At 39.3% G+C, this 14,699-nt stretch overlaps 2 protein-coding genes across 2 annotated transcripts; both read left to right on the top strand.

Moving 5' to 3' along the window:
- The first annotated feature begins 1,833 nt into the window (after nucleotides 1-1,833).
- On the top strand, nucleotides 1,834-10,200 carry LOC145491915 (uncharacterized). The gene is made up of 3 exons (XM_081471212.1): nucleotides 1,834-5,238; nucleotides 6,673-7,085; nucleotides 8,501-10,200. Exons 1-3 carry the CDS (start codon nucleotides 5,175-5,177, stop codon nucleotides 8,597-8,599), a joined length of 576 nt encoding a protein of 191 aa, XP_081327338.1. The 5' UTR covers nucleotides 1,834-5,174; the 3' UTR covers nucleotides 8,600-10,200.
- Nucleotides 10,201-11,155: 955 nt separating this feature from the next.
- Nucleotides 11,156-14,300, top strand: LOC145491913 (lactadherin-like). Its single transcript, XM_081471202.1, has 3 exons — nucleotides 11,156-11,576; nucleotides 12,425-12,750; nucleotides 13,311-14,300. The coding sequence occupies exons 1-3, from the start codon at nucleotides 11,156-11,158 to the stop codon at nucleotides 13,461-13,463; spliced, it is 900 nt and encodes a 299-aa protein (XP_081327328.1). The 3' UTR covers nucleotides 13,464-14,300.
- The last annotated feature ends 399 nt before the right edge of the window (nucleotides 14,301-14,699 follow it).

The raw sequence follows: 14,699 nt of genomic DNA, 5'->3' as shown, positions 1-14,699 counted from the left end.
GAATTGCGCTCCCCCTCGTCACCATTCCCCTCTCGGCTCTCCCCGCTCGCCCTAGACCACACTTGGCTAGTTCGCATTAAACCCATTAACCCAACCGGGAGCCTGTTCCCAGGCTACAAGTAAACGGATAATTTGAATAGCGGTAGTCAGTTTACTTGTTCCAAGATATCTTAAGACCACTGGGTTCTACATGAGTTGATAACCACTCAATGTAATGAGTAATGACTCAAGAAACAATTTAAACAAATGCAAAGTGTGAAGGTAAATGTGAGGGATTCATGAGATCTGGGCTGTGTAGGTATATGTTGGGAATTAATACGATGAAATGTAGGTATATGTGAGAGATTAATGAGCTGTATGTAGGCTATTTAGGTATATGTGGGGGATTAATGAGATGAAGGCTGTGTAGGAATAATTGGGAGATTAATCAAATGTAGGCTGTGTAGGTGTATGAGGGGGATTAATGAGATGTAGGATGTCTAGGTATATGAAGGGGATTAATGTGTAGGTTTCTGTACGGGATTAATAAAATGTAGGTTGTATAGGTATATGTGGGGGATTAATGAGCTGTAGGCTATGCTGGTATATGTAGAGGATGAGGGGATATGAGGGGATATTGGGGGATGTTGGAGGGGACATTGAGGAGACACCAACCATCCGGGTGGTGTCGAACTTATAAAGCGAAAGAACAAAAGGCTTGGCTGTGAGCCAATGAGAAAGCACTGACGTCATAGCCAAACTGGACAAACGAGTTTCTGGCACCGGCTGGACTTGATTATTCAAAATGGCGGACATACCTAATTTAAGGTTATAATATGCTAATTTGCCAAACAGTCACCATATGCACGCTTATGTCCTGTAACGGCTTTGCAATTTATGCTATACTTGCAGTTGCATATTAAAATAAGCGTTCGCCTTGTGTATCTTGAGTTACGGTAGACGTTCGTTTAAGGTTCTCTCTGCCATCTAATATTACATGTTGCAGCGAAAGGGTACCGTCTACGAATGCCTACCGTCTACGAATGCCTACGAGCGAAACAACTTTCGGTGCCTCGCCGCCTAAAGCATCACAATTTTCAATGTTTTTCCACCAGATATCATTGTCTCCGCAACATTTAGATTTGAGGTCAATTAAGTAGCGAGATCCTCGAGAACTGGAAGCTGTGGAAAGAGAAATACTGTAATAATTACTTGGTTTGGAGTGGAAAAGCTCCGAGTATCAACTCGCCATGTTCAAGGACGTTATTGATGACGATGGGCTTTAAGTGTTCAAAGCCTTAAGCTATACTGAGGAAGAAGATGCAAACGATTGCCGTGTAGTAATGGGGAAGATGAAAAGGTATTCCATCGGCGAAGTAACGTAAACGAGATTGTCTCAGCAGGAGGGGAAAACTTCCTACCGAAACGCTCGACTACTTAATCGCTGAATTAAAAAGGACTTTAGCAAAGAACTGCAATTTATGTGATTTTTTACTGTTTTTACACGATACTCTCATCAGCGTTCGACTGGTCTTAAAGCATGAGCAAAGCACAAAGTAGCCACTTAGGATGACAGACCCCAGTCGTTAAACAAGTGTATCGACCTTCCAGCATCTGAGATGCAAATATAGGGATCATAACAACGAAGACGGCGACGCCGAGGACAACACCTTGTAAAATTGAATTTGTCCAGGATGCCTATAGTTCTAAAACCTCGCTCAGGCTTAATATGTAATGACAGAGTTCAATTCTAAATGGAAACACGGGTATGTGATTCGCATACCTAAGAGGAAATTCATGACATCCAGATCTAAGGTGTACAACGACAAGTCGCTCGTTTTGTTAAATATTTTTATCATTCCCCTGTATCACAATCGGGAGCCTGTTCACAGGCTAAGTTGGCAGAGATCTTGTATACGAATTGAGAAGACGTCTACGCCACCTTTGCCATGCTTCAATATACTGGCAATATTTGTGTCAAACCTTTACACCTGCAAATCCTTTTCTGTGCGGCAACGTTTTTATGTCTGTAAAGGACATAACATGGCTTTTGAATTTAGTTAGGTCTTTATGACGACCTTCATTACGTAGCACACAAGCGTTTCCCTTGGGTAACCTCTCGCTGCTTACGCGACTGTCCTCTCGAGCGGTATAAAATGACACCAAACTCTAACGCGTGTTATCGTTTCAGCCCTTTCAGACGAAATTCGTTCAGACCTTTTATACGATAGCCGGATTCGGATATGGTGTGTCATATTCTCTTGCTCTGATGCACTGCCAAAAAAATGATCGGTCGGCAAAATGGACAAAAATAACACTGAAGCCCTTGTGCAAAGTTGAACTATTTTCAATTGACTTATTCCTATGATTTGTATCACAATTGTTTGGACCTATAGTACCATGAGATCCACGAAGATCAAAGACACCAGAGGTCAAGAAAAGGACGAAAAAGACCAGGAAATGGTGTCACGTCTGCCACGTTTTGATCATCTTTTTTAAGACTCTATTTACTATTTACTTTGAATGAATGCTATCCTTCTAGTTCAAAGAACATTCACTTTTCACGGAAATCTAATTAGTAAATCACGCATCACGTGCTTGTAAAATAGCAAATCACGCATCACGTTATGATGTCGTGTCCCGCGTCACGCGGCTAATTTGGTCTTAATCACGCACCACGCTGCTAATTTTGGGGCGATCACGCGTCACGCAAAAACCCTTTGCCACCCTCTTTCATTCATTGACATTCAAGCCAGCTTTGAGAAAGCGTATTGGAGAATAGAGCCATTATTGGAAGAAAATGATGAGGAACTGGTTAGCTCAACGTTAAGCTGAATCGCCTTAAATTATATTCAGTGGACAAGCCCCAGTCCACCCAAGGCTCTCGTTAAAGCCCTGAATTGTTTAAAGAAACGCAACGACATCGTTATTACCAAACCAGATATTAAAAAGGCTCGGGAGGCGTTGTGATGGACAAAACTGAGTATATTCGCCTTCTGGGCGCTGCTTCAGCTGACAACACTTCCAAAGTTATTCACGTTGATGACATGCCACAGACTAGTGGGCGACTGACCTAAACACTTCCACCCGCTCCTTCAGAAAGAGAAAGAGTTGCGCACAGCTGACTGTAGACTGTAGACAACGCGGACTGTAGTCTGCTGCCGAATCACATAACAGATGAGCTGCATGGATTTTCGAATGATTTAAGCCTTGGTTGAAATTTTTAGGCCAGAAACGGATAAGAGAATCGATGAGAATTCGAACGATGCTTGTGAAATAAGTATGTCTATGGCGAAATTTTGTAAACAAAGGCTCTGAGAAAAGCAGAAAAACCATTACATTCACTGAATCCCACGACCTATGAATCACGAAGTTTTAACCCTATCCATTTCACCAAGTTAATGCGCAGCTTAATACAACAGAGTGGACAAAGTAATTCAAGAAGTGATGCCTGGTGAGGTGACAAGTCTGCCTGGGTATGAACTGCTAATTTGTTGATCGACCACAACACACTCAAAGGCCATGAGTGCTGCACCGTCACTGATATCGGCTCCTCTGAAGGGTGATGATGATGATAATGATGATGATGATGACGATGATAACTTAATTTGTGTCTAAAAAGATCTAGCTCTCTGCAAAGATAGGGCACTAGAAGACCAAGTTTTATCCTGACATAGCCTGCGTAACAAGCGTTTCTGTGGGGTTTGGGAGCAAAGACAGACCGAGGAACGGGATTTTCGGTGTTTTGCCTCCGCGCGCGGAAAATGGGGAGAGAGCCAAAAAAAGTCCCGAACTCCACAGAAACGCTTGCTTCGCAGGCTAATTCTAACATAGCTTAGGGGTAAAAGCAAATTAAAGTAAATCGCATCGAGATTGAGGGATAAATGATTAATTTCTTTTTGTTTTATTCCCCTGAGCGTCGGAGCCAAGTAAAAATTGGCCAATTACCTACTCATTTATTCGCATCTTGCCACGCAGGGCACCTTGGGCCATAAAAGGCCAGAGAAGACACAAATCTAAAGGTGACGGGCTCCAGTCCTTCTCATCTTCTTCTCTGGACTTGCAGCACATCTAGCAGTAATGGAGTTCTCATGGCAAAGCAGACAGGAGACATACACGACCCTCTCTATCTCTCTTTGAGGTTCAGTATCCTCTCAAAACGACGAATTCAAAGTATAGCGTGCCAGGCTGAAACGCCAGTTGCCTAGCAAATAGTAATAACACACATATCAGTGTCATTGACATAAAGTAACTTGTTTGCATGTATGCTTCAGTGGAGGCCGTCTCTTCGTTTGGAAAACTAACTTAGAACAAAATATTAAATAAATTCCGGCTAAGCTAGAGGTCATTGCTTCAACGCTAGTAAATTGAGAATTTCTAGTGATTTGAAATGTTGTTTAAGTATTGTTTCGATTTTCGACCCAAGAATGTGGATATCATACTAAAAAGAGAAGACGGTAGCGACGTGTAAAATTTACGTAATACATCCCGCCCTGGCGCTTAAAAATTCATCACCAAGTCGGGGCAAATAAATATGATGATTTCCTGTTTTGCATGCGTACGTTCAAAGATAAAGGTATTCGTGACACGGATGTGGCCAGACATACCTGCGATGTCTTCACAGAAAAAAATATCGCTCGGATTAGCGCGCATTTAAAAGCTATCTAGCTCCAGAATAAAAAAAATCAATTTTTACTCTACATGTGTATTGAAAGAAGCTTCAGTAGCTGAGGGATCTGTCGGTTTCCTTTATTGTGTGACATAAAAGTATTAATTTTTAAGTCTTGTGACATCTTCACTGAAATTCGAGAAAAGACAGTGAGAAAACAAAGGTCATTAACAGGTCTGGAGCACGTTACCAAAAGGAACTCTCAATTTACGACATGACATACATGGCAAGAAAAATTGTCCACTGAAACGGAAATGGTTCGAGCGTCATCATTACTTTTAATTTGATTTTCTTTCCTGTGTAACTTTTAATGTAAACTTTATGGATGTCGGAATATGTAAACAACGATTGTTCGCCGCGAAAAATTAACCAGAGAAGGAAGAATTCGCCTAACAACTGTGTCTCCGCCGAGAGAGTGGAATATCTTGTATTACTGGTTTACCGCTGAGTTTAAAAACAGTGTGGAGGTCTGTGGTGTGGCTTTTAATTTGGCTAGTTTTGATTTAAGTTCTTACAAAAGGGGTAAATGACGAGGAATGGACATTCCGACTTCTCGTTCCGTGTCAGGACTCTGTTCACCATTATTAAAGGTAAGGATGTACTCTTACGAAATGTGCCAACCGCGGTCATTAATCTCTTCTCGCGGACCATGTAGTGCACTTTACTTTCGCATCTTTTTATTGTGCAATTTCCAAAACACAGTCTGTATATTATGGTCAGCTCCAAGTGACGGCTAAAAACCCCAAACTTGGCAATCGGAAGAAAAACAAACAAATGAATGTTTTCTTATTTCAAGCTAGAGCGGAGCTAACAATTTGATACGGTTTTCATTGCTTGTCATCAATACGAAGAAAAGATCTCGGGAAAAACCTAAATTTTTTAGTTTCTAAAACTGACGAGCCAGAATCCGTCACAGGGGATTAATTCTGTCGGCAGCATTCTGTAAAAGACATTCGAAGGATTAACTAAACAAAACAACGGTATTCAAAAAGTGTGAGTAAAAACAAACAACATGCAAAAAGAAAAGAAAAGGGTTTTTGCGGGAAAATAGTTAATATTTGGCGAAAATAGTCGAAAAAATCGTTACCATGTACTACTGAATCAAACTTCTTTTAGAAGTCTCCTTTATAGAAGGCCAAGGAGGTATTTCATTTTCTCTCAAACATTTATTAGCTTCTGAGACAAAATAAACATGTAGGTACTCAGTTGAAATATCTCCCATAAATCTCAACAACTTACAAAGTTTCGCAAGCATTTAGCGTCAACATTCGGACGAATAATTAGAATAACCTGAGCAGGAAAAATGCAAGACTTTTATAGCGAAAAAATATGTCGCTCGAGGCTCAGACACAGTTATTCAGTTGATAGACTTAATCCTCGCTAGCGCTCTATAATCTGTTTAACACTTTGTTGGTGACATCAATAAGCTTATAACGTCTTAATGCTTTTACGTCATATTTGAAACGTAATATGTAATTACAGCAGGAATGGTATAGAATTTTAATGAAATCTTATAAAGGAATCTAAAGAAAACCACTTGTCGTGTAAACAACTTTTGTTTCCGAACAATCTTCTCTTTGTTGAGATCTGTAAGACAACGTGACGTGCATACCACAAGGAACGTTGAGAAGGGAGGGAGAGGTTGAGATTAATTAAGTTAAGGGAATCGTGCACGTTCGTAGATTTGCCCCCACGTCATCGTTCGAAGTGGCACAGTGTTCTGTCGTACTCAAGCCAAGAAACGAGGACTTACAAAACCGATGGTCAAATTTGCACATATTAGGACAAAATAATTACCTGTTCCTAATGGCGGATCGCGTGACGAGTTAGAAACACAAAACATGACATTCTCCTGTATGCCCAACTGTCGTAACGGGTTTGTAAGTGTGACATAGTTTGCCTTTTGGGGGGTTTAAACCTTTTTTTTTACAATCTGTTCGTTTCTTATAGCTATATTAGTAGAAAAATACATGAGTAGTTACTTTATAATTTTGATCTCATGTATTTTTTATTCTCATTTTCAGTTGTCTTGGCCCTTCTAAGTAGCAGTAGTCAAGCTGCTACCATTACGGTTTCACCCAGCTCCTTGGTTGTTCCTTCGTTAACCATCCTAAACAACTTAACAACAAACTCCCTGTCCACCAATGAGACTAAAACGACGTCCGTGCGAACAAACTCCATTGTTTCATCGTTATCTCTTACTTCCTCTTCGAAAAATGCACAAAATGCACATTCAAGATATACAAAGACTTGGATCAAGTCCTCTTGGATAACTATGTCACAAACAGCAAGCACATCTGTCACTCAATTTAACAACCCAACTACACCGGCAATACCGACCACTGTGGTGATAATAAAAGGACTCCCCAGTGTAAAGGTGGTTGCAGCTATTGCAGGTGTCCTTGGAGCAATTCTTTTGATTCTTTTTGCAATAATTGTAAGTATGCTTACAGGCATATACTTGTTAAATGTTTTAAGTCACAAATCAATCCTGCTTCTCCCTTGAGAAATTGATGGTGCGACATGTGAATTAGTGGGAGGGAATGTCGCGCTAAAATGCAGACTGTTTTGAGTCTACAGCTGTTGCTTCAATGTCAGGAGAACTCCGAAAGTGTTTTCCTAGAAAACAACTTTCGTCGCTGTATGACTAATCAGTATCTTTTTCATGATAAAAACTATTTCCCAACATCATTTACATGAATTTAAAAGAAAAAGAAAATTCATTTATAGAAGGCCATACTCCACTAATTGCCCATGGCATTTAATAACACTTATTAAAAATACGAGGACAAAATAAAATATTCATTCACGATAAAATACAAATAAAAATAATAAAACTGAGCTACAAACTAACGAGCTATAGTGGTAAACCTAATTGAATCACTGCATTACTTGATATGCAATTAGAATTTAAATTAATATCAGTACTGTTCAGATTTCTAATTAACATTAGCCCTTTTTGTTGCCCCATTTCAGACCACGTGATGATACTCTTGAGAATCCATTCTTTCAAAATTTCAAATAATCGCGGGTATATGATTGAATAATTTTGAGATAGGTGAAAGGTCTAAAAAGGTCTATTAGAAAAGGCTTGAACTTAGTCTTAATACGTATCATAGTTAATAGAAGGAATGGTTACGAAGACCAGTAAACATCAAAGAAGCAAACAAACAGACTAAGATCTATTTTGGAAGGTCCTTGACCCAGCATATCTTTTGTTTAATGCTTATAAACTATGTATAATCGTAATGCTTCTATTGGTTAGTTGTATGAGCACACATAACCCCCTTCTGTATTTTGTTAGGTTTTGTGCAGGGTCAACTCCCAAAATAGCCAACAAAAACCTACAACAAAGAATTTTGCCAGGTTTCCTAACCATTTCGCTCTATTAACTTTGTCAAGACACTGATGATTACTGAATCGCAATATGTTCTATAGGTTCGGTCCTGCTGTGTTTAAATATGGTAAGGTAAGGTAAAGCATTTATTTCTACACGATAAAAATATAACAGCAACGCTGATGTACTCGTGTCTAAAAACTAAAAAAAACTACCTAAAAGAACTATCTAAAAGGTATTTATCTCAAAGACTATGTAAAAGGTATTTTCAGAGAACGGAACTCTGAACTGCATGCCCGTGTTACGTTTGCTTTCACTTTAGTTTATTCTGCTACAATCGCAGCCGGAGCCGTTATTTGGGTTGTCAGGGAGTGCGTCCTCCCCCCCCCCCTCCCCCCCACCCCAATCTCCAAAACTGAATATGCAAAACCTGGCCAATAAGCATTTTGAAAAGAAGTATGAGGTCAGATGTACATGTGAGTTGATCATAATCTTTTGTGATATTTATTTTTCAGGTTTGGAACTTGTGTATAGCGGAGGGTTTACACACAAGACGATCGTCACGTGTTGTCCCCAGCGATATCATAACGGAAAATGTTAGTGACGTGTTGTGAGAAACGCTGGTCCAGATCTCTGGTCCAGGAATGTATATGTAATGGTCAAAGAGCTCAGTTGTAAACATCCGTCATGCAACTTGCCCCTGGAGAGCCCAGAACCTCTGACTGTCTAAACCATGCAGCTTACGTTGAACCGTATCAAAGTTGTTGAAATTGTTCTGTTTAAACTGTCACTCTGTACAAGTATTTATTGCTTCAGAAACGACACATTCTCGAAAGGAATTCACTCTAAACCTAACTAATGATCTAAAGACACATGCTCAAAGACTGATAGCATGGATGGTGCCGAATTTCAGTCCGAAAAGTCACCAAAAATGTTCTTTCTCCTTAATATATTTATACCAAGACAGCCACAGAGTTCTTGAGTATTTAGAACATGATCACAAAAGAGAAGCTGCTACTCTATTGAAAGGGAAACTTTGTGAGATTAAGGACTTCATATAACTCACAAACACATAGGAATATTTTTTCCGTCGATTTTTACGCAGGAAAGGAACTGTTATATTTTGCATTAAGTCAGTTTTAAATTATAGTAAGTTAAGTTAAATGTAAATATTAATATACGTCGTATACACTGTGTATATTTAAAACAATTATTCAATGAGCCTCTGTTGTATACGAGGTGATAAATAACAAAAGTGGCGCGCGTTGCGCAGAGTTCATTAGAGAGCTTAAGAAAATCACGACGGCAACGGCAACGTCGCTAAACAAAAGGTTTAATGAGCAGAACAATGGCTGTGCACGTGCGTTGTAATTTTTGGAACATTTCTTTGCCATCCTCCGCAAAACAACGTGAAATGACCAAATTCTGCGTTGTCTGGAGAACGTGAACCACAACGGTTAAGTTTTTAAATTTCTATTTCAAATTTATCGCTGTGTCCCAGATTCAGTTTCGCGATAGTTTTGACAGTGATAAACAAAGTATACGACTTTTGAGTATCGCGAGATTCGTAGGTAAAACATAAATTCATTTTTCAATCGACGTTGTCCTTGGCGTCGCCGTCGTAGCTTCTTAAACTCCCTATTATAAACACCTCATATCCAACAAGGGCGAATGGAATCATTGCTTTATTAAATTCTTCAATCAACTGGATGATGTGGACATTTTAGTGCTACAATATAAAATTGCGTGGCTATTTTGTTCTGGTGCTTTGTTCTATGCTCTGATTACAGTGCTTGTATTCGAGCTTAATTTTTTTTTTTTCAGACAAACTATCCCTAGAGCATGACAACTTAATTTATACTAGTTCGTAGACGTTTTCGGGCTTTCAAACAAAAAGCGGACATTGCTATCCTCCAGTGATCATATACCGTTTTTTTTTTCTGTGTATATGGTTTTTAATCACGATCCAAGAAGAATTCTGCACATAGTAGGTAGCAAATATTTACTCCATGCTTAACACAAAGACAATCGGTAGGAAAAGTAAAACGACAGTGAAAACTCTTGCTGCCCTACTGGGATTTAACGTCCTGTCACGACAAACTTAGTATAACCTTAGTGAAACAAGCTTAATTAGAACATGAACTTAAAACAATAATTCGCACCTTAGAAGTTTACATATCTAAATCCCTTACTCGTAATAAAGTTCTTGAACAGAAAGCACTTGTAGAATATATTTCAAGTAAATCTGAGAGTAACGGCTTCGTAAATTTGGAGTCACGGCTTCTAACCAGGCCGATATACGGCTTAGACAGAAACGTGATCATAGAGGGAGATTCATGAACTAAAAGAAAATTAATTACACGTTAGCCATTTTTGTCAACATGGTAAAAGAATCCCCCTATTGGTCCTATTGTGTTCTTTTCTGTTTGTAAATTAAAGCAAACACAAAACAGAACAGCTTGATAATGAGAATCAACTTAAGCTTGGCTGCTTTTGTCTCTGATAAATTTCCTGCCTTAATTTAACGACCACAGCTGGACAGCTAAGTAAACGGATCATATTTTCTCGGGCAATCGGTTTGTTTTTTCAAAATCAACGAATTGCTCGCTTTTTAGACTTTTGTGTAATCTTACATCGTTTGGTTTGAGCTCGCCTGCCGCAAGTGAATTGATAGAGGCTTTTCGTTCATAATTCATCGATCAACCATGTGACATGAAATATCAAGTCAGGTCAGTTGATTTATTTTTATTTTCAACAACAGACTCAGTATTTTAGCACCTTAAACAATGGAAGAACTAATCAAATCAACCACACAAGTATTACATGTAATGTTTAACATTGTGAGATGCAATCCTAAAATCTGGTATAAATGTACGTAACTGGTTTCTATGAAGGGTGTAAACTAGAAGAAACGAGGTGAAACCTCCGTTTGTACATGTGAGTTACAAAAATTAAATCTTTAGGAGGTTTTTTCTTCTATGAAGAAACATCATGTGCGTTTTAATCCCCTCGCTTACATGATACTCAATCGTTTGACTTCGAACAGAGCTTAGAATAACCCTTATCATATTGCTCATGTTCTATGATCACCTGAAACGATTTTAAAAAATGCTGGTGTTGTACTTAAGAACGCTAAACATTGCTTTTCCATTCTTTTATCAGGATACACCATGCTACAAAACCAAACACTCGGCTTACTGTCCATATTTGTTTCAATCACCGCTGGTTATGAAGATTGCATCACTGTTTCCTCCATTAAAGACTACTCTCTGATTGGTCACTCTTATAAGACAACATCCGGGAAATCTCTTATGACTTGTATCATCTCGTGTGACCAGGACACAAACTGCTATAGCTTCAATTACAAGTTTCCCGCCAAAACGTGCGAGCTGAACAACGTGACTCGATCTCTACATCCTCTAGAATTTGTCACCTCCTCCGGTGCTATTTATTTTGACCACCCGTCCCGTCCCTCGGGATCATGCTCGGGTGACCGGCCGTGTAAAAACAAGGGGAAGTGCATGAATGTCGCAAGAGCCCCAGGATATAAATGTGAATGTCAGCATGACTACACAGGAGATAAGTGTGAAGGTAAAATCATAAATATTGGAAATAAGCCGATTCACGGTCAACCGGACGTAGTTTCTGAAAGTAACTTTCTTTAACTTTTGTTGTCTTTGATGTTACAAGCAAACAGATTATGTCAAATTTACCAATTATGGCTATGAAATTTTTTTCTTCAACTGTCAGAATCAATACTAGATTTCACTATTAAATATTGGCGAGCTGAGTCATCTCATTATGAAATTGTGTCGAAAAGTAATTTAAAAAAAGCGCTGTCACTTAGCTTTCAAATGGCGTAATAAACATAGAAATCTGTGAAGATGTATTAGATGACGGCGTCTCTCTGATGTGGTGGTTGTTTGGTTGAGAGCGCTCAGAAAAGTCTACTGATAAAAATAAAGTTTATATGATCATATGAACTCTTCATTATCCAGTTGGGACTGCAATAATAACCAACTACCAGTTCAAAACGATAATTTTAGGTTAGGTGTTTTCCCGATCGGAGACAATTCAATTCACCGGAGCTCAACTGAATAAGCGCTGCCACGTTGTTGTTGAAGTAGAGATGGTGTGTGTTTATCCAAGGGCGGTGCTGGTGAGTATTTTCTTTTCATCCCAGACGACCTAATCGGGATAGGCGCTTTCTCGTGTAAATACGATGTGTTTAGAACATACCATTCAAAAATTGGCGTTGGCATCACTGTAATATCGAGCAATTTGACTGTGTAAAACTAATGCGAAGTGTTGCGGGAATGTGTTATCCTGAAAACAAAGTATTGTTTAAACATGAATATTTTCCTCGCTCTTATCTAGATCAATTCTATTCCATAGATATAGAATTCTAACTTGACCATGGAATTTTGCTTTCCTACTAGTTTGCAGTTCTCCTCCCCTAGGAATGCAAGATGGTCGGATCCTAAATCATCAATTAACTGCCTCATCAGATGGAATGTGGATAATAACTCTCCAGTCTTTTAAAGCCAAGGATGCCCGTCTGAGGCACCAGTCACTTTCCTGGGTCAGTGCTATTTTGGATTTTAGTCCATGGTTACAAGTCAGCTTTGCGCCTGAAATCAAAATTATCAGCGGTATTGCTACTCAGGGAAACCCGTCACATGACTGGTGGACTACAAGCTACACCCTGAAATATAGCATGACGGGAAAAATATGGCGGGATTATGAAAAAGAAGGGTTTGAAGTGGTACGCAAGGTGAATACGAGTAAATACTGACAAAATAGCGGCTAGCAAGAGTGATCAGCCTCCAATTTCCCCATAAATTATCAATACGCAGTATCCAGACAGATGCTGAGAATTAAGAAAGTCGTCAAATTGTCAATATCAATACTCAGTAACATTGAAGAAATGCACAGGATTTTAATAGGGAAGGGTACTGTTGAAACATTAAAAAATAGGGACATAATGGGCATGATTAAAAAATTTCTTGTTTCCAAACTTTACCTAGGCTCGATTCCCATGGCTGCCTTGTGAGCGCAAGCTTCTTTCCTGCACAGTGGCTGGTAATCGAGCCTGAAACTTACCACGTGATGTCTAATGCTGTAAAGTGACTAGTCTTCGCCCGACCAATTTTACATGACACATGCAGTAAATACTCTGCCGCTTTCAAAACCCACTCTGAGCAGGTCCCATTGACTGTGCTTTGGTCTGAAAACCAAAGCGATTAATAAGTAATTAGCTTAAGAAATTATTAGACACTTATTATGAAGACTGATCATCACGTGATCATTTCCTCTCAATTGCAGGTTTTCCTTGGTAACTCAGACGTCAATTCGGTTGTGAAACACGCCATCTCGCCATCTATCAAGGCATCATTCATACGAGTTGTTCCTCTTACTAAATACGGCCGTTCTGCTTTACGAATCGAGCTTTATGGCTGCGATTTTATTAATGAGTGAATAGACTGCAATGGAATACATTGGAGAAGAACAGATTAGAACAGGGCAGTACATAGTAAAGTAGTGTAGAACAGTGTAAAAAGAGCAGACTACGATAGAGTTAAGTGGAGTGGTAAAGAGTACGGTAGAGTAGAGTAGAGTAGAGTATACGTAGAGTAGAGTATACGTACAATAGAGTAGAATAGAGTCGAGTCGAGTCGAGTCGAGTCGAGTCGAGTCGAGTCGAGTCGAGTCGAGTCGAGTCGAGTCGAGTCGAGTAGAGTAGAGTCGAGTAGAGTAGAGTAGAGTAGAGAAATTGAAGTGAAGTAAAGTCAAAGGAGAGTGTAGAAAAGCAAGATAGAATAGGACAGAATAGGGTCGGGCACCAAGTTCAGAACACATTTACAAGTGCTTTGGCTGTTGCAATAGTTGGGCCGTTTATTATTGAGGACCGTTTGTAAATTAAGGGCTCATCTTCGGCAATTCGCAGAATATCCGAAGGCTTTCAGATTGCTATTGTCGAATCACAAATAACACTCTGAAGCCCGTTGTAAAAAAGACGTTAAACGACCGAGTTGTCGGGAAAGGTTAAACGAGGAAACAGGGAGGGAACGTGGAGCCTTAGTGGAAAATCCCTAACTCCATCTACACCTGGGTCAAGGAGTAAAATAGTAATAATAATAATAACAATAACTTCCGCTGTATCAGTATCCTAGAAAACTAATGTATCAGCACTTTAGAAAGCGCTGGTCTTATCAAGATCAACCAATGATAAATAAGAATCTAAGCTTACAAATTACCGTTAAGTCTCCCACAACTGAGCCCATGGCAAACACTTTGGGGACAATACCCGATAAATATAACACAAAATTACCGCCGTGACGCATATTTAGTTCAGTATTTTCTGCGTCACATCCTTTGATCTTTGGCTCGCCGATCTCATCCTCATGACTAAGAGGCAGGTGTTTTATTTATGAACAGTTGTAGTTGGTAGCGTGATTGGAAGATAGTTAATAAACTATGTTTACATATACAATGTAACCAAGGCTCTTTGTGTAACAGCAGCCCTCAGTGAGTTTACTGAAAAGTACTAGAATTGGAGAGACTCCATGTTCAAAAATATCCTAACAACGGCACGGCGAATATTAAGTTATTAAAAAAAATTAGGATAATTTTGGTCCAGAGCTCATTAAATTATTCAATCGGCCCCATCAGATAAAAGATTTGAGAACTGTTCTTACGAATCTGTGCTGCGCA

The sequence above is a fragment of the Orbicella franksi genome, chromosome 7 (genome assembly GCF_964199315.1).
Source record: "Orbicella franksi chromosome 7, jaOrbFran1.1, whole genome shotgun sequence".
NCBI lineage: Eukaryota > Metazoa > Cnidaria > Anthozoa > Scleractinia > Merulinidae > Orbicella > Orbicella franksi.
Note: the sequence above shows the minus strand (reverse complement) of the source record. Positions and strands in the feature narration are given on the sequence as shown.

Coding starts and splice junctions, on each gene's coding strand:
- LOC145491915 (XM_081471212.1), top strand. CDS start 5,175: ATGACGAGGAATGGACATTCCGACTTCTCGTTCCGTGTCAGGACTCTG. Junction 5,239..6,672: donor TCTGTTCACCATTATTAAAG/GTAAGGATGTAC, acceptor TCTCATTTTCAG/TTGTCTTGGCCCTTCTAAGT. Junction 7,086..8,500: donor TGATTCTTTTTGCAATAATT/GTAAGTATGCTT, acceptor TTTATTTTTCAG/GTTTGGAACTTGTGTATAGC.
- LOC145491913 (XM_081471202.1), top strand. CDS start 11,156: ATGCTACAAAACCAAACACTCGGCTTACTGTCCATATTTGTTTCAATC. Junction 11,577..12,424: donor CACAGGAGATAAGTGTGAAG/GTAAAATCATAA, acceptor CTTTCCTACTAG/TTTGCAGTTCTCCTCCCCTA. Junction 12,751..13,310: donor AAAAAGAAGGGTTTGAAGTG/GTACGCAAGGTG, acceptor TCTCAATTGCAG/GTTTTCCTTGGTAACTCAGA.